Consider the following 25213-nt stretch of genomic DNA (forward strand, 5'->3'; position numbering starts at 1 on the left):
TATTTAGCAAAGGAAGGAGAAAAATTAGTTATTTCCAGCACTAATGGAATTTTTAAGTATTAATAAATAAATACTTACAATCAAAGTTGGTTAGTGTTTGATAAGTAAACAATCCTACAATCAGAGTAGTACAAAGCAAAGTAATTTCTTTTATTTACTCCTAAAGTTAAAGTGAAAAGTCCTTCAAAATTGTGTGAACAAATTCAGATGCTTTTTTCCTGGTTTAGACATGGGACTTGAAAGAAATTCCATCTGTGATAAATTTACAAGGGGTATACTTAGTAGGTATAAAAGCAAATGCACACAGACATTGTTTAATTAAACAAAATTCTAATTTGGGGCTCTGTGAATTCTTGATAATAATTCTCTGTAGTCTGCTGCTGCTGTTAGGTTTCCCAGCTCTCACTGTCTGTCCCACTGCGCTGACATCTGCTGCAGTTTAAGCGATGGTTTGCACAGGTAAGAATTTCCCAGGTTTTATTTTGCATCCATCTTCTTTCAAATGCTCAGCCTGACCATGAATAAAATGGGAGGGTCACAAAATATTCATTCACACCATTGGTGCTTAAATCCAGCATTCACTCTCCAAACTCCTAGGCCTATTTTGGAAAAAGCCCCATACTCCAAAGTACATTCAGAAGCAAAGCTCTCTCCATTACATAAATACAAGAAAGAGTGCTGGGTTTCAAGCAAGGATGCTGCAATATGAATGGAATAATAAAATATTCCTTCAGCCAAAGGAAGAGAGAGAAGGACTTGGCACCCCACTGAGATGATGCAGCATTGTCAGTGTGGTTTCTTCAGACTACTACAGTGACATTGTCTGGCTGCCTCTCAGACCCCCTTTCAACAGTTTGTTCAACCCTTTGATATTTTCAACCAAACTCTGTGGGAAAACACATGTCTTCAAGAAATGAAAGTCACTACAAATTTAGTGTGGACTAGGGCAAGGAAGACTGAAGCATTTGCCATTTTGGGGGGAAAGGATGCTGTGTGAATGTGGTGGATGAGCAGGACAGAGCTAGTGTGGGGTTAAGCAAATGCTGCCGCTTGCCTGACTGCTGCTCTGGGACTGTGGGGAGAGATGAGGGTGGTGTGTAGGGAAACAGGGAGCATTGCAACTCAGCGATCTTCCTGAGCACATATAGAGAGGAGCTGGAGTCAGAATGGGCATAGAAAGGACAGCACTTGCTAGGAAACCCAAATTCCTTCATTGTGCTGCTCGGCGCATGACTTGTTTAATCCAATGGCTAGATTTTCAGTGCACAGGCAATTAGCCATATTTTTTTTAGTCATTGACTTTACTGGTAAGCCTGGAGCACATCTGTGTTCTGGGCACCCCTTCATTAAATTTGACCTGTCTGGTGGTGGTAAATTGGAAGAGGTGGTAAAAGATGTTTTGAGACAAGCTGAGGACTGTCGTGCTCTGAGAAAGAGCACTGGTACACAATGCAAACTTTGGCTCTTTTTTGAAGCCATATTCAGTATTGTGCTACAAGTGAATGTGACAAGCAAGGGTTTGGAGTGCCTGCCTTGGCAGCTGGGAGCTCACAGCCAGGTAAGCACACAGCCCCTTTACAATAGTTTTGCCACAGAAACAAAACTGGGAATAACAAAGCGTGCTCTGCTGATAGGCGAGGGGAGTGCCAAGGAACCATCTTTGGGGAACCCCGGATGTCTGGAATCTATATCCCAACAACGAGGTACCAATGGGATCCAAATGCAATGATACCTTGCAGCCTATAGCAGTGGGATGAAATGCAGACTGGCTGTTTCTTCAGATACTGGATAAGAGGATGAAGTCTAGGGAGTATTTGGAGTCCTCTTTGGAAGGGGAGGGAAGAGCAGATCCCCTGTTTATCCCAGACTCGAAGTTGTCTTTGGCTCTGGCAGCTGTGCTCACCTGGGCTTGGTGGGACATGCAGGCAGCTGGCTCACCTGCAGCAGGGTCTGCCAGCTTCCTGATTTCTCAGGGATGTGTGCTCCCTGTGGGAAGCATGTGCAGAGATGTCGAGAGCAGAAGCAATGCAGGCAGCCTGAATCACATTCCTCCAACTCGGCTTCTCAGCAGAGCACTTACTCCGGGCTGTACTTCCCCTTGATTGATTGCCCCTGCCATTGTGGGGCTGACATCTTACAGGGGAGTCCTGCTTGGTCCCTTATTGTGGGAGCATGAGGAATGATCATTCCCCAGCGACACCCGTCGATAACAGTGAATAATAGCCAGGAAGGGAGGCAGACAACAGTAGGAACATGCTCAAGGGAAGTGCTGTAATTCTTGGGACAGGGCACTTCTGCAGAGGAGGAGGAGGAGAGCTTGCAGGGTGGACGGGAGGGGGGCGTCCTGTCACTGTTGATGCTCTCTAGAGCTCAGCAGCTGGAGACAAACATTGGCTAAGGATGGTCGAAGCTGGGAAGGAAAAAAAGCAAGGAGGGGAAAGGATGAAGTGAAAAGAGCTAGGAGCCACGCTGGAGAGTATACAAACAGCCTGGCAACCTCCGATGCATGAGGGATGAAGAAAACAGACTGTGATTTACTATGTGGACCATCTGGGTAATCTTCTGGATTTCAGCTGTCCCGGTAGGTGCTCAGATCTACTTATTCCCGTTTGCATGGAATCACATGTTATCTGAGTAATTCTGCACACCTCTATTCCATTAAGTTGTGGTGTCTCTGTTTAAACAAATCTGTGTAGAACCTGGGATTTTTAAATTTTATCCTCACTTCTGCTGCTTGCTGCACTAGTTGACAGTGGCCAGGTGACTAGATGCTGGATGCCTCAGTTTCCCCACCTTTATAAAGACAGCAGTGTTACTAATCCACTTTGACAAACACAGCAGGTTCTGTGATGAAGGAGAAAAGATTTGACACCTTTCAGAGGAGCTTTACTGATTTACACCACCTTAATCCCTTAAGGGGCAATGCCCATGTCTAGCATTGCCTCCCTGGACTCAGATTGAAGGAACCTGCAGCAATGTTTAAACCACAAAGTTTGTTTTCTTTTTTTTTTTAGTTTTATCACTTTACTGAGATTTATGTGGCAGATTGTCACTGCTGAGCTCCAGGCATTGGATCAGTCAGAAAGGAGAGTGGAATCTGGGCTGTGATCTCCAGGTGCTGCTCAGGTTATGCAGATTTTGAATGCATATAAAACAAGGGGTGAAATATGTCCAGCTTGGGTGTGAGAAGTTAGGAAATGATCAAATCACTGTTTCATTGCAACTAATGGAAAAATCAATTTATTTGTCCTAGCAGGGGATTTGGTTCCAACTATGAGAAAACCTGAGCTCTGCCTAGACTTTTTAATTGCAGAGTGAATGCAATCTTCAAACCTTTTGCCTTTTAATCATCTTCTGCAATAGAAATAGTGACTGTGATGGTTTTCTTGTAATTTTATTTTCTTATTCTTAGTACTACCTAAAGAAAGGACTCTGTAAATAGATGTCATTGCTCAGGGTATCCCCAAGAGCACCTCCTTCTATTGGTTCTTTTTCTAGTCTTTCAAAATACCTATTTTGATTTTGCCAGGCATCTTTTGTTTTTTAAATCCTATCATTAAACTAAACCCAGTTATTTTAAAATTAAATGGCTGTGAATTCTGTGAATTTGAAGTGTTTATATCCGTTCATTTCACACTTTAAAAACTGTGTTGGCTGCTCCTATCAATATTACAAACTGCAGCTTTTTGCCCGTTCTGGAGATCTATTTATCACAGCTATCTCTGGAATGGGTTTGGTATCTTTAAACAAAATATGAGGATGTCTTGCTCTCTGTCCTGGTTTCAGTTGGGATAGAGTTAATTATCCTTTTAGTAGCTGGTGAAGCGTTAAGGAGATCAAAACTGTTTCAGGGAACTGTTTAGGAAGAGACATAGAAACCGCACGTAGAGGAGCGAGCCCCTTTCCCTGCTCGTTCTCAAGCAGCAGGACAGGCTGTTTGCTCCCACTTGTGGATGGTAAACACGAGTGAGACTGAGCACAGCTGGTAGCAGAGTGGGGTTATCTGGCCGTGGCATGGGAAGCGGACTTCGCATCACTCCGCAAACATCCACGTGCTCGCACCCAGCCTGCCCCGTCAGATTGCCAGCGCTGGCAAAGACTGGCTCAGGGACTTGTTTGTGGAAAACAAGGTCTTTAAACCAGCACCTGGAAGCTCTCTGCTTTAAAATGAAGCAGGGATTAAAATCCTGTTAGCTGCCTATCTATTACCAGGAAGTGGTATCCAGCTGATTAGAAATATAGGGTGAACATCACTTTGTGGGGTAAAACAGTAATTGTAAGGCACTACCTATGTTGTAATCCTGCTTGAACAATACATTTAATGTAAGAAAGTAATGCTGTATCAGATCATCAGGGTGGTCTTCACAACTGGGTGTGCTAAAAGCATGTGGCCTCATTCTAGCCATAAAGAAATAACACAGAATTTAAATCTTTCTAAACCAAAAACTTTCTTAGGACCCACATTTCTTAAAAGAAAACAGTGCCCACACAATATAGAGGCTTATTTAAGATGAAGTACTCCCCTATTCCTGAGATCATTGTTAACATGATTCCTTGCATTTATTTTTACATATGTTCAGTATCATCCTAACAACCCACACACAAACCAGACTGGTTATGTTGGCCACTTCAAATGCTCAGCATTCAAATCCTGGCATCAGAAGACAGTTTCTTTCATACAAGGTCTTGGAATGTGTGATTCCAGAAAATTCATTACATTGTGCAAAACCAGGTGGTTTCTAGTTTATTTATTTCATTACACACAAAGACAAGGGAGAAATAGAATGAAGTTAAACACACCAGACCAATTAGATGAGGTATGATACACTGCTGAAAACGTCAAACTTTGTTCAGAAATACAATACTCAAAAAGTTTCCAGCCAAAATAGTGGGAATATGGTCTTTAATGTCTGGTATGCTAAAATTTAATTGTAGAAAAGGAATAGTTCTCATTACAAGGTTTTCAGGGATTGTTCTTTCTCCCTAATCTAATCTGAAAGTGATCAGCAATGCTACAGGATTTATTAGGTTGAGCAGTAATGTGATGCTGCTAGGTTAACTTTCTTGAACAAAGAACATAAACAAATTCTATCTGATACTTTTCAACTAATAGATCCTGATGATTGGCTTTTAATCTCCTAATTATGTGTATACATACATATGCATTTTTATATAAATGTACATAAAAGTTCCATAGTGAGAATTTATAGAGATTTTGGGTTTATCCATGAGAGAGAAATTTTCTAGTTCATTATAATGAGAGTCCACTTAAATTCAGGTTTCTTGTGTCAAAAAGAATAGACACTGGTAAAATAACAGAAAGGATAAAAATACTTTTTTTCTGAATGGTGTAACTGTTAAGACCTTGTTCTGCAAATAATTTTGCAATGATTTTCAATATTTGTCATTTTAATGGTCTGTAGCTGTTTGGTTTTTTCACTCACTTTGGTCCAGCTGCATAAAACATAAACACACATTTAATTGCTACATCAGGATTGAGTGAACACTAACATTTCCACATGGTTTTATGAGAAAGGAGGATGGGAAGATGAGAAAATAACCTTAGGACAAATTACCACCTAGGTTCTCACAAAAATCTGGGTGAGATTTTGCTTTCAGGTGGGCTCCTGCAGCTACCAGATGGTAGCAGTGAAAAAGGCTTGGGTGGTCTGCAACCAGTAGGTGTATTTAGATCACTTGTGCCCAGGAAAATGACCTGCCAGGTGTATGGTTTAACACTGCTATGGGTGAGTGATTAATTCTCTGTTACTCTAGGAGACTCCAGCAGTGTCCTGGATGTTTCTGCAGTCTTTTAGAAGAGCATCCTGCTCATGTACTTAATTTAGCAGAATAACACATTTTTCTCAATGTCAGTAATGTCAGCAAAAGGGAGAAGACATAAACTCAGTCTGTGCTTGCCTGCTGCTACTATAAAAATGCAGATTTAATTGGGAAAATTGTCTGTATTTAAAGGAAATATTGCCCATAGTCAAGTGATAGATTTGCATGGGGAATGTGAGCATAAAAAGGGTAAATTCTGTCGAGATTTTATAAGTTTTGAGAGGAAAAATGATTCCACTGCTTTTAAAATTTGTAGATCAAATCTGTTCCACCTGTCTGTGACCTCCTGAGTGTCCTGAAAAGGGAGGAAGAAAAGTGTTTGGAGACTCTTTCCCTGGAGGCAAGGAACAGAACAACTGAAAATGATCTGCTCCTGAGCTCAGGTAAAGGCTGAACAAATGCACATGATAAAAGCTGCTCTCACATGAACTGGGTGCCTCAAACTCAAATACCCCTACATCCCTTCCCATAAGAGGCATGCACTTAGTATACTATGTCTCCTTTAGGAGCAGAAAAACAGGTAAGATCTGTTACAAGGTTTTGAGAGCGGGATTTGACCTTACTGTGACAGGAAGAGTTGTGGGAGCCTTCTAACCCAGTTGCTTGACTGCAGTCCTCACAACTAGGGAACACACCAGCAACAAAGTATTGCAAATTGCAATAATCTCTTTGTGGACAAGGATAATTTAAAAAGTCACCCTAGCAAGTGTAAATTTACTTAACTATATTTGCCTTAAAAATCAATGAAGACCAGCAGCCAACATTTAAATCATGTGGCTTCAAAGTCCTCATTACTTCCTCCTTGCTCTAAGTTACTGTCACCTAACAGAGTTCTTGAAATTCAGCGAGGATTTATCATCATATAAAGGAGTTTTTTGGCCTGGGAAAGTTGTGGTACTGAGTCCTCATCATGTAGACAGCTTTGCTTTCACAGCTGAGCAACTGGGGTCATGTGCAAGAGATTATTAAACCTTGCCTCTGAACTGTGTGTTAGTTCCCCCAGGCAGCTGCTGGGTCAGCATCTCAGAGAGAGCACTGGGTGGAGGCAACATATGTGACTATTTTTGGTGTGTGACCAGCCATCGCCACCAAGGATGGGGTTGTGTCACTCACAGCATCTCGCAGACTGAACTGATTCTGGGTGGCTTTTGTGAACTGCGACATGGGCAAAGTCCTCACCTGCATGAGAAAGGAAGGAGCTCCCATGAGATGTGCTGTGTGCAGGCTATCTGGGCCACAGACAGGCTACCACGCAGAGCTAAGGTGTTTTCTTAGTTTCAAAGCCTTCCTCTCTAACAGAGAGTTTTGGAGACACAGAACAGTCTCACTATGACCTGGCCCAAGGGCAGAACTCAGAGACAAGATCTATTGCCTTGTTTCTTAGGATGCCTAGCATTTTTCCCTGTCACTGTTTTATCCCTGTCCCTTGCAGACTGATGGGTGTGAGCACAGCTTCAGGACATTACAGCCACGTAGCAGTGACAGGATACCTTATGGCAGACTTCCAGATACTCCACAAGGCAGACCTGTCTCATTGCGTATAAGAAGTTTGATGATATGAATAAATCAGTATTGCTTGTTTACTTCAGCAAAGAGGAAACCTATTTATTTTTCTGCTTAGATCCTGTGATATGGCTCTAACGTTCAGCTCTGTATTTGCTTTGCACCAGAGCTCCACAGATGCAGACAAGTAGAACTCCACAGGACTGTGCAGGTGTGGACCCACTCTAGCATTAGCAAGCAGTACCATTGTACAGACAGTCTTGTTTTATCTCAGTCAAATAGTAGCTTCTCAGCAGAGATTTAATCCAATTTTGAACTGGATCCACATCTTAAAATTCCCCCAAGGCCTTTTGTTATTGGAATTTTTAAACGGGATAATTCTACCTAAAATTCTACCAAGCTCTCAGAGGGATTTGTTACCTTGGTAAATTAGGGAGTAATGCTTCTATTCTGGGAAATAACACACCTGAAAATACCTCCAGCTTTTAAGGTATCTGCATCCCTGAAGTCCATGAGGAGAAAATCCTATCCAGGGATTTCAGTTTGAAGAAGAGAGAAACAAAGCTGAGGAATTTAGTGCTTACCCTTGGTGGGTCATGCAGGGAGAAAGAAAGGTGGCTTTGGAGGGTGTGGGGAACCTTCCATACCCCATCCTTCCTGCACCTGCCCCAGAAGCTTTGACTGGCATGGGCAGGGAAAACGACAAAGCAGGGGACAAGCTCCCACCATGCCATCTCTGCCACAGTGCTCACATCTCTGTGAAGATGGCACAAATAAAGGAATTCATTTCTGGAGAATCAGGCACAAAGTACCTGAGCAGTGAATGTTTCTTATCCTCCTGCAGTAAAAGGAAAAAGGGACTCTGCCCTTGTGATAACATTCATTTGGGAAAGGGAGCAGTGTAATATTAACGTAACCCAAGTCATGGTTATGGTCTTTTTTGTGCATGAGTGAAGACAAGAAAATTTTCTTGGGAGCAAGGAGCAGGGCAGGGAAGCTACTGGAGACCTGGAACCTCTGATCATGATGACACCATGTATTGCTGCTGGGAGAATGCTGTTTGCTACTTGAGCCCAAAGAGCACAGGGCTGTGTGAGAGAAGTGTTGCTGTCCTTTGTCTCCACCCCGAGGCTCTTTATCTAACTGGGGGTGGGAGGCACCAGCTTTCATCCATGAGGAGTGGCAAGAAGCCCACCTGCAGGAGGAATAGCTCAGCTGGTTTTGGTTTCTCTTCCTGGATGGAAACCACCCAACATCATAATTTTGCCAGGTTTTTCTGTGCACTGAGTCTGATTTGGGGGTTTTATGCCCGTGGTGTTGGCATAAAGGTTCGATAACCCAAACAATGCAGCGCGTTAAGTCATAAATATCACCCAAGGTGAAGTTTTGCTTGCCTTTAAACTTTTGCTTTGAAGTAAATCCTTAGCAAGTCTTATAAACATTGGCACAGGGAGGACGCCAGGGCTGAGGTGCCGCCCTGGCTGTGAACAGCTCTGTATTTTCAGGCACTAGGACTGTTGCGCAGGAGGAAATCAATACATTTCTAGAAATGTAAATATTTTTGTCAGGCTAATGGTGGTTGGCCTTATAAAGCATGAAGTGTTTGAGGAGAGTGCTCGGTCAGCACTTCCTCCCCTCAGCTTTCAGGGAGCGTGCAGGGCAGTCAGCACATGTCTGGGTACAGCAGGCACAGGGCAGTCCTGACATGCCCCAGTGGCCTTTTTTTCCCCTGTTATGTTGCAGAAACCACAAAGAAGGATGTGCTAAAACCATTGACCAGTGAGTGGAGGCAAAAGGGAATGAACCTGAATGATTTCAACCTGTATCTGTAGAAGAGCAAAATAAGTAAGGGTAGGATTGCAATTTGTCTGTGGTACAAAGAGCATCAAATGTAGGTATTCTCCAATAACACTCTGCACCTCAGGCCAGAATTAATCCATGCCAGCCTCCAGCACCTAAGCAAGATGCCTAAGTAGAGATCACCATCATACTGTGCTCCACTGACCACCAGATCGGCTCCCTGAGGCATCTCTACTAGCCCTGCCAGAAGGCAACAGAGTCAAGCTGAAGGTGCAGCTGGAAAAGCCTCCCTCTCTCCCTGACTGTGAGAGGGGACCACAACAAGCCCATCCTTAAAATAAGCAGCCCTTGCACATAACTGAGGGAAATGGGGTAAGTCTGGGCAGCCACATTCAGTGAGTTGTTTGTTGGCATTCTTCACTTCAGCACAGCCTAGGCATAGTGAAAGAGAGGAGTATTTATGGTGATAAAAGGAAGACATCGATACTGTTCCTCTCTATCCTTTCCCTGGTATGATGAGATTAGCTCAGCTGGTTAGAGCATGGTGCTAATAATGCCTAGGTCGTGGGTGTGATCCCCAAACGGGCCATTCACTTAAGATTTGTACTCTCCTTGTGGATCTCTTGCAACTCAGAATATTCTGTGATTTAAGTGATCTGTGGTTTAAGTATCATTGTGAAGCTGTTTAGACTCCTAGTCACAGAATTGCAGAATGGGTGAGGCTGGAAGGGACCAGTGGGTCATATGGTCCAACCTCCCTGCTCAAGCAGGGTCATCTAGTTGCATTTTTTCCTGTTTACAAAAATATTATGTAAGGAAAACTTTAGGATGACTCAAAGTGGAAGCTTTAGAAACATTGAAAGTAAGGTAAAAAATTCCCATCTGTTTTCTTTTATCTTTCCAGGGCCATTCAGTAGTTACTAGCAAAAAGATACATAGCAAAGGGCCTGATGTGATGTTCAGAATGACTCTAATTGCTATTTGTGTGTCTAGTAGAGACCAGCGGGGTCAATGACCAGACTGGGACAGGTCTGGGAGCTTGCTGGGGCTGGTTTGAAGCAATCAGGACCTCCTCTGTCCTATCCAGGTCTCAGCAGGACTTGCTCTGTCTCATCCAGCTTGTTTTTCAGAGCACTGAGCATCTTTGTTCCTGTAGCTGCCTTGGTGGGAGATGTTGCATGGTGTTGTGCTGCTTGGAGGTGTCTCCCAGTGTTTCATTGTTGGAAGAAGATGGAAGGTGTTATGTCACTGGGAGATGCTGTATGGTATTTCCTTGTTGCCCCCCCAGGCAGATGTGCTGGAATGTGGGATAACATGAGTTGCTGGCCTTCATCCACTGTGGGACAGATTATCAATGCTCACTGCCCTGAATTCTTCCAGATGCTGACTGGGAAAAAAGGTAATGCTAAAATGATGTTTTTCTTGCCCAGGTGCTTTTTATTAAACACTTATTTTTAAACACTTTATTTTTTATTTACAAAGACCCCACTCTCAGGTCTGAATTTGAAATGAATTTTTTTCCCTCCTTCTTTTAAAGAATGAAAGCTACTTAGCAGCTCTAAGTTTCCAGCACTAAGCTAAACATGAAAAAACCTCGAATTAAAGTAGCAAGATCTTTTTAGTGTTTATTTTTTCTAGCCAGTTGGGAAAAAGTGCAGGAAGTAAATGCTATCCTGAAATGCAGGTTTTTAGCATAGTTTCTTAAGGAAAAGAGTTTTCTCCACTCAGGTTCTATGTTTATTTGCGTCTTTCCCCTTTTAATAACTCCTAGAGCCAGTGGCTGGTCCCAGATGAGCTTGATGGGGACAAAACTTCACAGAGCATTAGGTTCACACAAGTTTTGGCAAACATCCAGCTTGGCAGGCAGAAAAGATCCCCTTTTTTGCCTTCATTAAGAGGAAATCTGCACTGGGGATTTCTCTCTTGGCTGTGACAGGAATCCACACAAGTGGCACAAACTCATGGAAATTCAGGTTTCATGGCTCATGAAACAATTCACTCAGAGGCGAGCTCAAGCAATGCTTTTTGTCCTTTTTCTCAGATATCTAAACTAGAAATGAAGTGAAATTTACTCCCAGTAGGCGACAGTAATCATGAGCTATTAAGTAAGCCTGCTTTCTGTTCATTTCTGCTTTTCAGTAATGCCTTAGAAATGTGTTTACATTTCTCTTTAGGGAGTTAATGATTCAAATGAGAAGAGGCTTTTGCATTCTTCAGTTATAGGACACAGATTAATGAGGTCCAGTACTTACAGAAAAGCAGACAGATTGATTTTATGAAGGGAGGAACAGGAGACAAAGTATTAGATTGTCTAATAAAGATTACATAACTCAGAGGAGAAGCACTTAGTGCTCTCTAAATGAAATCAGACATGAGCCACTCAGATTAAAATAAAAACCGTGCTACTTTCTGTACACACGAACATTATCTGCCCTTTGAGCCCTTTAATCTGGTTTAGAGTAAAGGATAAACTGCACAAAGGCATAGATCGCTGTCTGGCATCCACATCTTTAGCATGGTGATCCCGGCCCTTAAATGCAGTAACTGAAATCCCTGCTGGTACAGCCACTAGAGGGAATTGTTCCCTGCCTCTGGCCTTCTCACCGGGGAGGAGGCAGGAATTTGTACATTCAAAGGTCATAATTACATCTCAAATGTTCACTGCCTTATCTTGGAGATAGTCCAAGAGCTTAAACTTTACTTGCCCTCCTTATCGAGAAGCTGATAAACAATAATCAGCATTACAGTGTTCAAAACAGAACCCCAAGACCTGGTCCATCACCACGAGCATCTTATTTCAGTCTCTGCATCTGGAATTTTGGGTCAAAATCAGCAATAGTTTAACCTCATTCTCATGGCCACATTTTTCTTTGATTTAATACTGGGGTTGGCTTTTGACTCCTGACTTTATTTACTGCTACAGTCATTGCCCTGTTTGAAACAATTTTGAAAAAGCAAAACAAAGATCTGCTTGCCTCAAAAGAAAAGCAAAGGTTTTCTCTCCTCACCACTTACAAAGCAGATGGGCAGCCACAAATGCCAAAGGCCCATATGTTAAGCCATGCGGATGGCTCTGAACTCTGCCCAAACCCTGATCTCTGTGCTGACATCTAGATTTGCATTTGCTGCCCAGACTGCCTGGTCCCTTTCTACATAGCAGACCAAAGAAACAAAATCATCTGGAACCAAGTAGCAGAATTGACCATGGTGTCTCGGGCAAGATATGAAGAAAGGTGTGACTATTGTGAAGATTCAGAGGCAAAGGCCACATCACATGGTCCCAGTTCCACAGCCATCCCTTTAGCGAGAGTTCCTTCTTGCCTAGGCAACTCCAAAAGCCTCCAAACTATGATTAAACACCAAGCACAATCCTTAGACAGACTGCAGACCCCCAATCTGCTCTGAGTGGGGCATGCTGCAGTTTCCCCAGTGGTGTGTGTCACCCATAACCAAGGAGCATTGCTAAAATTTTCCTCATGTCCATATGATGTGCCTGGCATAATCCCCTGTGTTTTGCATATAATGCAATAGCATGTGCACACCAACACAGAACTTCACCTCTTCTTGCCTGATCTGCTTTGACAGCCTCGGGCACAAAACAGTCACAGGCATGTTTACAAGTACAGTGCTTTGCTCCAAGTTAAGTAAGGGTGTCTTAGTAGTTGACACTGAAGTAGAGAATCTGCCACCACACCACCCCCTTGCTGGGTGCCAAGGCAGGCTGGGGAGAACCGTCTGGAGAGCTGTTTCTTTCCTGTTGTTGCTGCACTGCAGCAAGGCATAGAAAACCTGGCTTAGAAAGCAAGCCTGGCCCTTTCAAAGATGCTAAACTGGAACAGGATGTTCAAAAAAGCATCAGAATAATAGTCTGATAAGGACACACCCAGATCTCTTCCCACTCAGAGTTCTCAGCATGTTTGCTGTGCCTTGCAGGTTTACAGAGGTGAGTTCAACTCAAGTGCAGACATGTTGTCAGGTCATCAGCATTAGCCCAGAGGTAGCAGGAGCCCTGACTCTGTCCTGACAATTCCAGCAGGCCTCCAAAGAGGATAAACCATTGCCAAACATTGCTGCATATGCATCTCCCTCAGTTCCCTCAACTCTGCAGGGATGTTTTGCAAGAGCCAGACAGCCTGAAGTCCTCATGGCTAAATATGTGGGGAAAAAAATGGAATTTTATGGAGCCCTCTGGCAAGGCTTGTACTAAGAAGGACTGCTGATTTCATGTCCCCTTTAAGTACCTGCTAGCATTGCCATCACTGCAACAAAGCCAGGATTTCACTTCATGTTTCTAAAGTATGATTCTTACTGGACAGATCAATGAGATTAGGACAGTGGGCAGTGGTTTTACTTCTTTGTAAAAGTTTCCCTTCAGCACATGCCTGCTAGGGCCACTTTCTTCCAGAGACATTGTAAGTGGCGTAGGGCAGGACTTCCCACTTCCACTTTAGTGCCAAACATTAATATGGACGAGTTCCAAACTATCCTATTCAGCCACGTGCAACTTGCTGGGCATTCATCTCACTCAGCTTTAGGAGTTTAAAAGTCAGACATCCCAGCAGAAGAAGGTCAGACAAACTGCCCTTTGCAGATACCAGTCCAAAAAATGAGTTGAATTCTGCAAATGCCTACTTTTCCCTGAAGACAGCCACAAGGGACACAGTTGGACTCAAGTACTCAGCTTTCCAGAAACTGAGCTTAAATGAGGGAAATTTCCTCCTAACATTTAATTTGCAAGTAAGCAAGGAAATCAACTGGGCAAAATAATGCCCAGTGCGGGGAAAAGACTTTTAGTTTTCATTTAAATCCTACTGAAAATCTGTGACCATCTACAGTTTTGTGTTCTATTTGGAGCATGACAAACCACAGTAAGGAGGTGGAAGCATTCAGTAGAGTATCAGGTTTGCATGAAGTTTGAATCTGTGATTGAACAAGTCGTGTGTTTGCTGATCTTGGAATAGTGGCCAAGAAACACCAGATGTACTGAACAGTATTATTTATGTTGCAATTAATAAAAACACATCCATCACAGTCATCCCTGAGTGGGCAAACAATGTTATGACCCACACAAGTACACTGGGCAAGTATCAACAGAATTAGCTCAGCTGCATTTCGCCTCCAGCTATGCAGAGTGCACTGCCTGGGGGAACATACTCTCCTGGCTCCTGGAGCAACCCTACATGGTGATTGAACCCTGAGAACAACAAAAATACAACTGGAAATGATCATACCCCATTCTGTCTTTTTTATTGTTACCACACAGGTTTTGTGTACCGAAACTGTACAAGCGAGGGCTGGTCAGACCCATACCCGAGACCTGACATTGCTTGTGGCTACAATGTCAATGACACAACCAACGAGGCCAGAGTGAGTCTAAGTGCCCATAACCACAGATCTGCTGCTCTGGGGTACTGGGGAGAAATGTGTTAAGGAGAGACTGGTTATGTTGTGATTTAACTCAGGTGGGGCTACTGCTATTGGTGGTTTTCAGCATGAATGCTTCCTGCAAATGATTGGAAGTGGTTGCTCAGGCTGAAATTTCAGTAGCTGATTTTACAAGAAAATTTATTCATTAAATACAAGGAGAGATCTTTTTCTTGGTGTGGGCTGACTTCTACCAGACAGACAAGGTAAAGATGTGATTATATGTTCCCCTGCAGCGTTCCTATTTCATGACCCTGAAGACCATGTACACCATCGGATACTGCACCTCCCTTGTGACGCTGATGATAGCCTTAGTGGTCCTTGCCTCCTTTAGGTGAGGAGAAGTGTCTCTGGTTTGTGTTTGGCCAGGACTTCTGGTCATCTCACCTGACACAAATCCTTCTACTTATTTCAGGGGAAATTAAAAATTGAAGTATTTCCGAAAACCTTCACAGAAATCAGTGACAAAATTTATCTCTGACTCCTGTCTCCCAGAAAATGTCAGGACTGCTCATTATGTTGTGCTCTCCTTTTCAAATTGTAGCTAGATGCATTTTGCAAATGGCATCTGCACCAACTCCCTGATGAGGTCTTCCCATGATTTCAGTGTCCCTTAGGCAGAGTGTCTTTCCCTCCGCTGCTCTTTTCCCCACTTGAGACTGTGGCTAAAACTTTGTTCTAAGTGCCACTGCATTGACTTCTGGAAAGGTGTTTCTATTAGCAATGTGACATTCAGCTTATCTTCACTCATCCCTGTAACCTGGAATTTGTACTGTGCTGCTTATTCAGTGAAATTAATTTCCCTTACAGTAAGTGTCAGGGCGGCTCCTCTGGGCAAAAGGAAACCAAACTACTTTGCAAATTTATATTCAGGCTGCATGGCCTCTGGACACAGATTATGTGGAGATTTAATACAGAAAACCCTGCAGGCACAAGTGCACTGTGCTGGCAGAATAAATAAATTCATCCAGGTGTGAATAAACACCTTGGGTTCATGTTACTCTGGAAAGGAGGGAGGAATGCCAGAACAAGCATATTGGCATGAAATCACAATTTTCCTGGCAACATTCAGCTTGTTTTAGTACCTGAGTGGAGCAGATGTGACTGTAGCTTTTTAAGGTCTTCTCTAGGATATCCCTCTTGGGAGATGCCTTAGCCTTCCTTTCACAGACAGAACAACACTGTTCTTCATTTGTCAGTTTAACACTACTAAGGATTGAAACCTGCTGTTTACAGCCGCAGGCTCCTTACATTGGTAAAGAATGTCACTTCACTGGATCTCTCTTTCATTTTTTTGCAGAAGACTTCACTGCACAAGGAACTACATCCACATGCATCTCTTCACATCGTTCATTTTGCGAGCCTCGTCCAACTTCATCAAGGATGCTGTTTTGTTTTCCTCTGAAGACACAAATTACTGTGGGGCATACACGGTAACCCTCTGCCTGCCAGCTTGCTCCACCCCTCAGTTTCCCAGCAGGATCCTAGCAGGATCTAGTGTGCAGGGAAGGAACTCTCCCTTCCAGCTTTATATTCATCATGAAGGGTTATGGGAGAAGAGAGGTATGCTTCTGCCCCTTCTCTGAGAACACAATAAATATTGCTGATGTACACTGCAGTGTGAGACCTGATAGTAAGATAAGGGCTTGCACTCAGAGAGTCTGGGACCTCTCAAATTTTGAAAGGTTTTTGCCTTTTTCTTTTTATTGGCAGCAAAATATTTTGAAAATTTGGGGCTGAGGAGGGGTGAGCAACACTGCAGATGATGGTCAATGCTTTAAACTAAAAGACAAGAATTAGGGAGAGTAACAAAAATAGGTTTGTTTTGTTTTGTTTTACCCCACTGGTTTTGCTGGATTTCTGTTGCAGAAAAATAATACTTTGAGAACATTGTCTTTATCAACTGATTTTCTTGGGGAAAAAAGATTGACAATACATTCATCTGCTTCTCTAAGGTGATATTAGTGTTACTGGTACTAAGAAGGTAGTAATAGTGAAATTCCCCTGAGACAGTAACCTGAATCCATGTGTCCATGACACATTCAGTTCTTCTAGTGAGGCAGTTGATTAATGCATTTAGGAGCGCCAGCTCTGCTTTCTTGTCATGTGAACCCCTGTCTCAAGGACACCCATTTAGTCCCCTAATTGCTATAAAATCTCTATTTGCCAATTAATTTACAGCTCGCTCTTCCTGTTAGAAGGTAGGCACAAACCCAGGCAGGAGCTAATTACCCTCTCTTTCCTCAGGCTGGCTGTAAGCTCACCATGGTCTTCTTTCAGTATTGCATCATGTCTAACTACAGCTGGCTCCTCGTGGAGGGACTGTACCTCCACACTCTCCTGGTGATTTCTTTCTTCTCGGAAAGGAAGTACCTCTGGTGGTTCATCGCTCTCGGATGGGGTACTGGTTCTCCCTTCAGCAAGAATAACTGGGTTTTTTCTGCCTCTGGGATGAACTCATGAAGCAGTAACTGGTTTTTCCAATTGCAGGTGCCCCAACAGTGTTTGTGGCTGCATGGGCGACTGCTAGGCAGCTCCATGAAAATATTGGGTGAGTGGTATGGAGGGGGGAAGCTGGCACGCCAGGGGAAGCATGCAGCCCCTGTGCAGGCTGCTCTATGGCATCCTGCTCATTTCTAATTGCTGGGAGGAGATAAATCAATCAACACCCTGCTGTGGTGGGAGCCTTCATCCTAGTGTGGGTGTGAGTAGAGGTACAGATGAGCAACATGAGAAGAAGCTTCCAATTCCATTTCAGCATTTTCAAGGGTAGGAGGTAGCTTTCAGGTATGAATTCAGACCACAATGTTTTCAGTATCTGTATTTAACTTTCTGAATAGTGAAACTTTGTTTCTTTCTCTTCTCCCTTTCAAAATTTTGAACAGTGTTTATACTTTAAGGGAAGGACATATTTCTGTCCAGTGCAGGTGGGCAGCTTTCCATCAGACATGTTGTACCACTAAGTAAGAACAGTAAATTAGTTTTGTAGAGAAGGGAATAGGGGCCTATCTAAGGTACAAAACAGACTAAACCTGTTTGAAAAGATACCAGTGTTTTGATAACTGACTGCACCTTCTCTTCTATTTTTACAGGTGTTGGGACATTAACACTGATGCCAATACCTGGTGGATCATTAGAGGCCCCATAGTTGTGTCTATTTTTGTAAGTCTTTTCTGGGACAAGCAGATTCAAACTGTATTTTCAAACACTGTGAAGTCAGAGCTCATCTACTCAACATGCTTTAGAAGTGTGTTAATGAACTGATCTTAGACATGTGTCTGAACTGGTGTGACCCATGAGTTACTGCTTAAGCAACTTCTGCTCAGCAGGACTTAGTAACTAATGCCCCAAAGCTAAGTTCACAAGGAAAGCTAGAATGTCCTCCCAAGAAGCAAGAGGCTGAAGATCAGGTTTCCACATCCTGTTGATTTCATATGAACTTGGCTGGTTTGTGGAAGCTTGTTTTGGACCGTTTCAAGGAAATCTCCGGAGGAGAAACGAGTGGCTGTACATTTCAGTACAATTACTTTTGTGTCTGCCGGTCAGTGCCTCTCTCAGCAAAGCCAAAACCAACTTGCCTTACATGACCACTGGCTTTTGTTTTCAGGAATGAAAACAGCTCACAGGCTGCATGCACCACGTATTAGTGGGCAGCACTGAGGCACTGCTCAGTGAATTAAGGCACAGGCGTTGAAACTCAGTGTGAGCCCACCCAGTGCAAGGCAGCAGTGATGACAAGAGCAGTTCGGTGGATATAATACTCAGCACCTGTGTTTTGAGCATTTGCTGATACTCTCCTTCAGAGCCTTAGGTACCAGGGGGCTGGAGCTGCTGCTTGGGATAGCTGTTCTGCCCGATGAACATGCTCTGGGTCAGACCATACTTTAATGACCTGTCTAAAACCCTAGCCCAGAAACACGAACTGCTGGTTACTCTCAAGTATAACCTGTTGACACTCCAAGTGAGACCCCAAGAGCTGGTTGAGGTTTTCACGTTTCCAGTAAGAACCATTATGTTTGCAAAACACAAACTGCAACTTCTGCACACTCTCAGAAACCCAGGCAGCTGAGATGGTGGGTTAAAGTTCTGCTCCCACTGACCAGTGAGCAGTCCTGCATCCCCACAAGACAAGCACCAGACAGCACAAGTGATTTGGGATCAACTTAACCAGGCCATGGCACTTATTTTTCTTTATGAAACAACCCTCATGCTAGGAGCCACTCAGCAATATTTAAAAGCCAACAAGACCCAGGCATTCTCTAAGACAGAAAGCACAATCTTAGTTTATCTTTTGGCGGTCCCCACCCGCTATCGCCTTCCAAGTGTCCTCAGAATGCTGATCCTGCCTGGTTTAGCCACTGAAGACAGAAGCCGGCTGCCTGACTCTGCAGGTTTTACCCAAAAGAGGCTTTACTCAAGCCCTTAACCAAACAGCCAGATCTTAAGAACCCAGATCTAATCTTTGTATTCCTCACAGCCCCGAGCAGTTCAAAGGGCAGAAAATCAGCGCCGATAAACACCTTTGTGCTCCCAGGCTCACGCTCATTCCTGCGCTGCCCGCGGGCAATGCCTCCCGGCAGGAATCGCACCGCTCCCCCTTCCCCGGTGGTTTTTATCAGTGAAAAGTCCTGCTCAGTCTACACGGCTCGTCCCTGGCCTAATGGGTTAAAAAACCCAGAATACCCCGACCTGAACCTCCTTTGCTCCCCACCACTCATGAAATATTTCTTTCCTTCATGCTCTCCACCTCTAGCTCCTCCCAGCTCTACTCCTTTCCTCGTCCCTCCCCAGCTTCCCCAAACTTCCAGCCCTCCGCAGACTCCCTCAGCAGCCACAGTTGCTCCCTTTCCATCCAGCAACTTTAAAGAACTCAGGGACTTCCTGGGTCTGTCCCATCTCCAGTAGGCCCGGTTCTTTTAGGAAAACCCACCACCCCAGAGCCCTGCTCCAGTGCCCACAGGCACGGACGACCCACCATGAAGAGGATGCACCTCTGCAGTGGTGTTTCCCGGCACAGGGAAGGGTTAAGGGCCTGCCGCGGTGCAGGGTGTTGCAGAAGGGGTGCAGATGTGCCGGCTGTGCAAGCCAAGGGCAGAGCAGCCCGAGGTCGCTCCCCACGGGGTGCAGGGCACTGGCCGCGGGACAGACACACAGACACGCTCAGGCGGCTCTGCCTCCCTGCAACTCCCACTCTTTCCCTGAGGGTCAAACGAGCAGAAACAGCTATTGCCTCATCTGCACCCAAACTGAGCAGATCAGCATTTTTACCTGATATCCACCCTTCAAGACGGGGGAAATGCGAAAGGAAGAACTCCAGTGTCGACTCTCTCCTCTCCCCATTTTTAACTAATTTGCCTCGTGATCCTAAACCACACTGAGTGTTTCCGGCAGAGAGCACACAGCACTTGCAGTCCCAGATAGCAAGTGATAGCTCCAGTGCTGCCCCTTTGCTGTTATCCAAGGTGGGGCCAGACTGTGCAGAGGCTGCCAGAACCCCACAGCCACAAGGGGCCAAACCGATGCTCCTGGTCTCCCTGTCCTTTGGTGATTTGCCTGGATAATACGGCCTGACCATCTCCATAACTAAAGGTGCAGCAAACCAGCAGGGAAAGCAGCCTGCATCCAAGCCCAGGGTGGCCAAGCAGGCTGGAGAAGCAGGAACAAAGACTAGGATGGGAACATGGACACAGGCAGGCCAGCCCCAAGCCCTGTAATCGAATCCCCAAACTGGCTCTGCTGATACGTGGCAGTTATGTAAGTGGATACTGGGTTTGTTGTTTGGTGGGTTGCTTTTGCATTCTTACTTTGGGGTTTTTTTTCAGATTAATTTCATTCTCTTTGTCAACATTTTAAGAATCCTGATGAGGAAGCTCAGCTCCCCTGAAAAACGGAGCAGTGATTTCAACCAATACAAGTATGTCCCTTACACCCCTTATAAGACATGCAAGGCCACCTGAGCATTTCTTGCTCCTTCTACACCAGCTTTTCCCTCTGTTTTCATTCTCAGGAGACTTGCAAAGTCAACACTCCTCCTCATCCCTCTCTTTGGGGTCCACTACATCATCTTTGCTTTTTTCCCTGAGGACGCAAGCAGCGGCACAATGGAAATTCAGCTGTTTTTTGAATTGGCTCTTGGATCATTCCAGGTAATATTTGACAAGCTATTACTTCTTTAAAGTAAGAAAAGGAGGTAGAACATATAACTCTGCAACAGACTAGAGCTTCCAATGGCAAAGCCAAGCTGTCTGATTTCCCTTGAGATGCCTCATCCCCATTCAAAAGCTGAAACTACAGTTCTGTGACCATGGTTCTTTTATCTTTTAGGGCTTTGTTGTGGCTGTACTTTATTGTTTCCTTAATGGTGAGGTGAGTTTGGTGTATATAACACTCTTTTTTATTGCTGAAGCATGCCTCATTAATCAGTGGGATACATTCCCCAATGAATTACATGTTTTATCTGAGGGTTTTCTTCCCAGCTACCTAACATCACTCATGAAATTCCTCCTAGACCTGGCAAGCCTAGGTAATTGTATGCCAGATGCAAACTTCACCTCTCAACTACTGCAACCCTTTCATAAATCAGATAACATTATTACTGTCTGGGAACTGAGGGTGGGAGCACCGTCCCTCACACAGTCACGCTGACAGCCGACTGGTTCTGACGTATGGTACCATTATCTGTCATCCCATCCATGGCCATTTTATTTACTCAATCCTTAGGAGGGAATTTATCAAAAGCTATACCCAGTCCAAGTTTATTAGGACTCTTGTAAGGTAAAGCTTTTGGTAGAGAGACTGTTTCCTTTGTAGTTGCATGACAACTCCCAGGCTTCTGGGGTAGAACTTGCACTCTGAAATGCTGCTGCTGGTAGAGGTGAGGGGAAACATTACACCAACCTGGAAGATCTAGAGCTAATTGGAAGGAGAAAAAAAAACCAAACCAGTGCCTAAGGAGAAAAAGTCACTTTGAAATGACAGAGGGTTTTGAAATACCCTGACTGATCTTTTAACTGGGTTCAGAAAAAGTGGTTTTAAAAAGAAAATCTGTTTGGTTTTTTTTACCTTAGAGTGCCAAAATGTCCTGGTTTTATATCTAAAGTTCAGATTCTGGAAAATTCTAAACCAAACACTTCATAAGGCCAACTAGATTCCATGAACGGTTTCACCTGCAGTTAAATAGCAAATTGTGTGGCTGAACAACAGTATCACTAGAAGTGTCAAGAAATAGGCCTTACCTTAACCCCTTAAACAGGGGGGTTGGTTAAATAAATAAGCAAACCCAAACCTTGGCAAAGGTAACCCACTCTCATTTTCCTGTTATACTGCTCTCTGCAGTGCAGGGCTCCAACATAAACTAGCTGAACTAAGTATTTTGTGGCCTTTCTACCTAGGTTCAGCTGGAAGTTCAGAGAAAATGGAGGCAGTGGCATTTAAGCAAACACTGGCGTCAGCATCTCAGCACCTCAGTGAGTAACGGAGGAAGTGGCTTGACTCAAGAGATGCAGATGGTGAGGTCCAGCCCACCAGAGCACAGGAGAAAAACCCTCCAAAGGTCAAGTGTGCTTTAACACTGTGCACCTGAGGGTACCTCCATGCTCAGATACACATGGTTGTGTCCCATGGACTGAGCTGGGAGCCTTGTGTACATATCTGACAGCAGGACTTGGCTGTAGATCAGTGGTTCTTGGAGCACATCTGTTCGTGTATATCCTGTGCAGCACCACGGTTATTCTGCAAAGCAAAATGGGCCAAAAAATTATGCTTTTCCTTGAGTTTCTGGCCACAGTAATTTCTGTTTCTTTCCACACCTGCTGCTAGTTCTACCTTAAATATGACCTTCCATTTTCCATGTGGCTCTCCAGTGTGTTCCAGGCTAAGCCAGGCTGTTGAGTTTTTGATGTTCTCTATTTCTTCTGCTGCAGAAGCTGGGAGGACATTCAATTTTATCTGATGAAGGTTACATGCCATCCTCCAATCCAGCCCATGGGTTTGAAATGTGAAACTAATTAATCCCTCAAATCTACCAAGGTTCAAAGACTCTCTGTTGTGGTGATGTATGATGGACACTGAGAACATAAAGCATAGCTGAACTTCAGTTTCCTCTCTGACTGCATATCCATTGCTCCAGTGACAATGCTTCAGACAGCTTTTTGCCTTTGCCTCTTTTAATAGTGGATACCTTGGAAAAAATAGTGGTCCAATTTGGATATTTTTATCATTTTGAAATGGTGAAAAAGCTATTACAGCATATTCCAAGGGTGACCAAAAAAACTTCAGCAAGATAGCTGATTCCTATTGTGTCTGTACCTCTGAGACTTGACCAGTTTGTATTTGAAGGGAATTAATGGAAGCTCTTGAGACCTCTAAAGCTCAATTGAACTGGACAGTAGAAGCTATCTGGTGAAAAACACCACCATAGTGGTTATCAAAAATCTCAGTAGAGTTTACAGTCCCTCACTGTACTGAAATCTGCAAGGCTGTGCACTGTAATATGCTGTCGAAAAGTATCTGAGCTACTACAGCTTTATGCTCTTAAGGACATAATTAAGCAAATTTCCCTGTTTTGAATGGGAAAGGGATACAATAATTCATCTGACAAATGAAATCAGATCTCCTACTTGATTTTGTATCCACATTTCCCTAGTTGGGGCGATTTTTGGCTTTGTTTCTTCAAGGGCAAAGATGATTGAACCAAAAGCAAATGGTGTTTATCACTTCTCCCTCCTACAAGACATTGGCAAAACATGCATGGCATGTCAAATGCTGCCTGAGCAGCACTCCTCAGCCCCCTCTGCCAAAACTGCTCCAACGAGCTTTTAATCACACCAAATGCCTACATGGTAGGCTTCTGCCATTTTATCAGAAGGCAAACATGCAGACAAAAGGATATGTTCAAGGTTAAATTACCTGTACCGAAGCAGGTTTTTGAGTGCTGTTAGCTCTGTTTGAAACTCTGAGATTCGGGAAAAAAATATTTTTTTCTCTGGCAGTGCTGACAGTTACCCCACACCCTCCCTGGTGCAGCAGGTGCTGCAGGCAGCAGCACAAGGAGGGCAGCCAGGAGAGGAAGGGCACTCAGCAGCAGAGAGAGCTTCGTGGTTGCTCCAGCCTGCCCTGCCTGGTTGGCTCATGCAGGTCACCCAGCAGTAGGACAATTGAACCTCTTTTCCATGAAAAAAATAATGAGATGCAAAGCTGTAAACTAGGAGTGTTTTAAGGAATTACTTTAAACTCATATTTTTAGAAATAGCAAGATTTCAAGTTGGCTTTCTCCTTTAAAAGTCAGCCAAAACAAGTGGAAAGAAGAACAGAAGCAGGATCAGTCCCATGACCAAAGGAGAAGTGAAAGCCCCTTCATGAAGGTTGGAATGAAAGATCTCACTTTTTGCTGACTCACCCAAGCCAAGCAGAGCCTCTGAACTCCTTGGTGGTTCACTCTGTCCCAGTGCACTTAGCAAGTGAGATACTTACAAAAAACCATAACCTTAATTTTCTCTCCAGCCTATGAAAGAGACCAAGAAGGGTGAAACAACTTGTATGTTCCCTGAGAATTAAACATTCATCCTTCAAGCCAAAGCAGCTGTTTGTTTTAAATGCAAATGCCTCCTTCCAGCATAAATGAAGAAATACAGATTCAGAGATACAATAACATGCAATTAATTAGATCTGATGCAATTATTGGCTCTCACACAAGCCAGTGTAAGAGCTCAGCCCTGCAGTGCATAGTTAGGACCAGCACAAGATTGGGTGGAGCCCAGGCTGAGCGTGATACCTATATGTACACGGGCATACCACATGCCCCAGAAAAAAATGCTTCTGGTTTTTATATTTAAAAGCCCCCAGTTCTAGCATAAATTATTTTTTTACACTTTTGGTTTTATCTGTCTTGCCTGGAATAACCAAGAAAAAGGAATCATTCCCAGATTCCATATTACATGTTTGCTTCAGGCATCAAGCACAAGCCTTGTTTGTATGAAGAGCTGAGGCTCCATAAAAACTCCTAGATGTCAGCTGGAATTTGGAGTCCTCAGCTCTTGGGGAAGAGCACATCCACTCGGGAAGATGCCAGAAGCAGGCGGCCCCTGGAGTTATGATGCTGTGACCTGGTCCTGCTTTCCGCTGGGTGTAGGAAGCTGCTGCCAAACACCACCACGGGGGAATGGGTTCTTACCTCTCCCATCTCCTAAGCAGGCAGTGCAAAGGCTGCCTGCACTGCTGGGGATCTTGCTTGTTTAGCTGTGCTGAAGGATACTAGAGAAAAGAGCTGCTTAGCTCTGGGGACATTGACATGTTTATAAGCAGATGAAGAGGAACAGGAAAGCAGATCTCAGCAAGCAATGCAAAAAGCAGGAGATGAAGGCACACAGACTGAACACAGACTCCATATTCGTAGGCTCCACCCACCTCCTTTTCACTGCCCTTGCTCCTGGGTAATCAATGTAAATTACCAGTAAATAGGACCCGAGTACCACCTTTCACACAAGTAGTTGTCATTGTTCAGGGACACTGGTGACAGCCTCTGGCTATTCACTCCAGGTGTTCTGAGGAGCCAGTTGTCCTTCTGCAAGCCAGCAAGGCAGCCAGCAGCTCCAGCAGCCGACAACAAGGAAGTTCCCAGCAAAACTGTCAGAAGCAAAAACCAATA

The 25213-nt window shown here is 44.1% G+C and overlaps 1 protein-coding gene across 1 annotated transcript; it reads left to right on the forward strand.

Annotated features, from left to right (window-relative positions):
- The first annotated feature begins 2026 nt into the window (after window positions 1–2026).
- On the forward strand, window positions 2027–24144 carry SCTR (secretin receptor). The gene is given in 13 exon segments (XM_048310223.1): window positions 2027–2581; window positions 6098–6224; window positions 10433–10543; window positions 14408–14511; window positions 14805–14902; window positions 15869–16001; window positions 16816–16969; window positions 17059–17119; window positions 17661–17730; window positions 20391–20482; window positions 20576–20714; window positions 20893–20934; window positions 21960–24144. Coding segments are annotated over 13 exon segments (1383 nt in total). The 5' UTR covers window positions 2027–2506; the 3' UTR covers window positions 22137–24144.
- Window positions 24145–25213: the final 1069 nt, after the last annotated feature.

This window comes from Corvus hawaiiensis, chromosome 7, assembly GCF_020740725.1.
Source record: "Corvus hawaiiensis isolate bCorHaw1 chromosome 7, bCorHaw1.pri.cur, whole genome shotgun sequence".
NCBI lineage: Eukaryota > Metazoa > Chordata > Aves > Passeriformes > Corvidae > Corvus > Corvus hawaiiensis.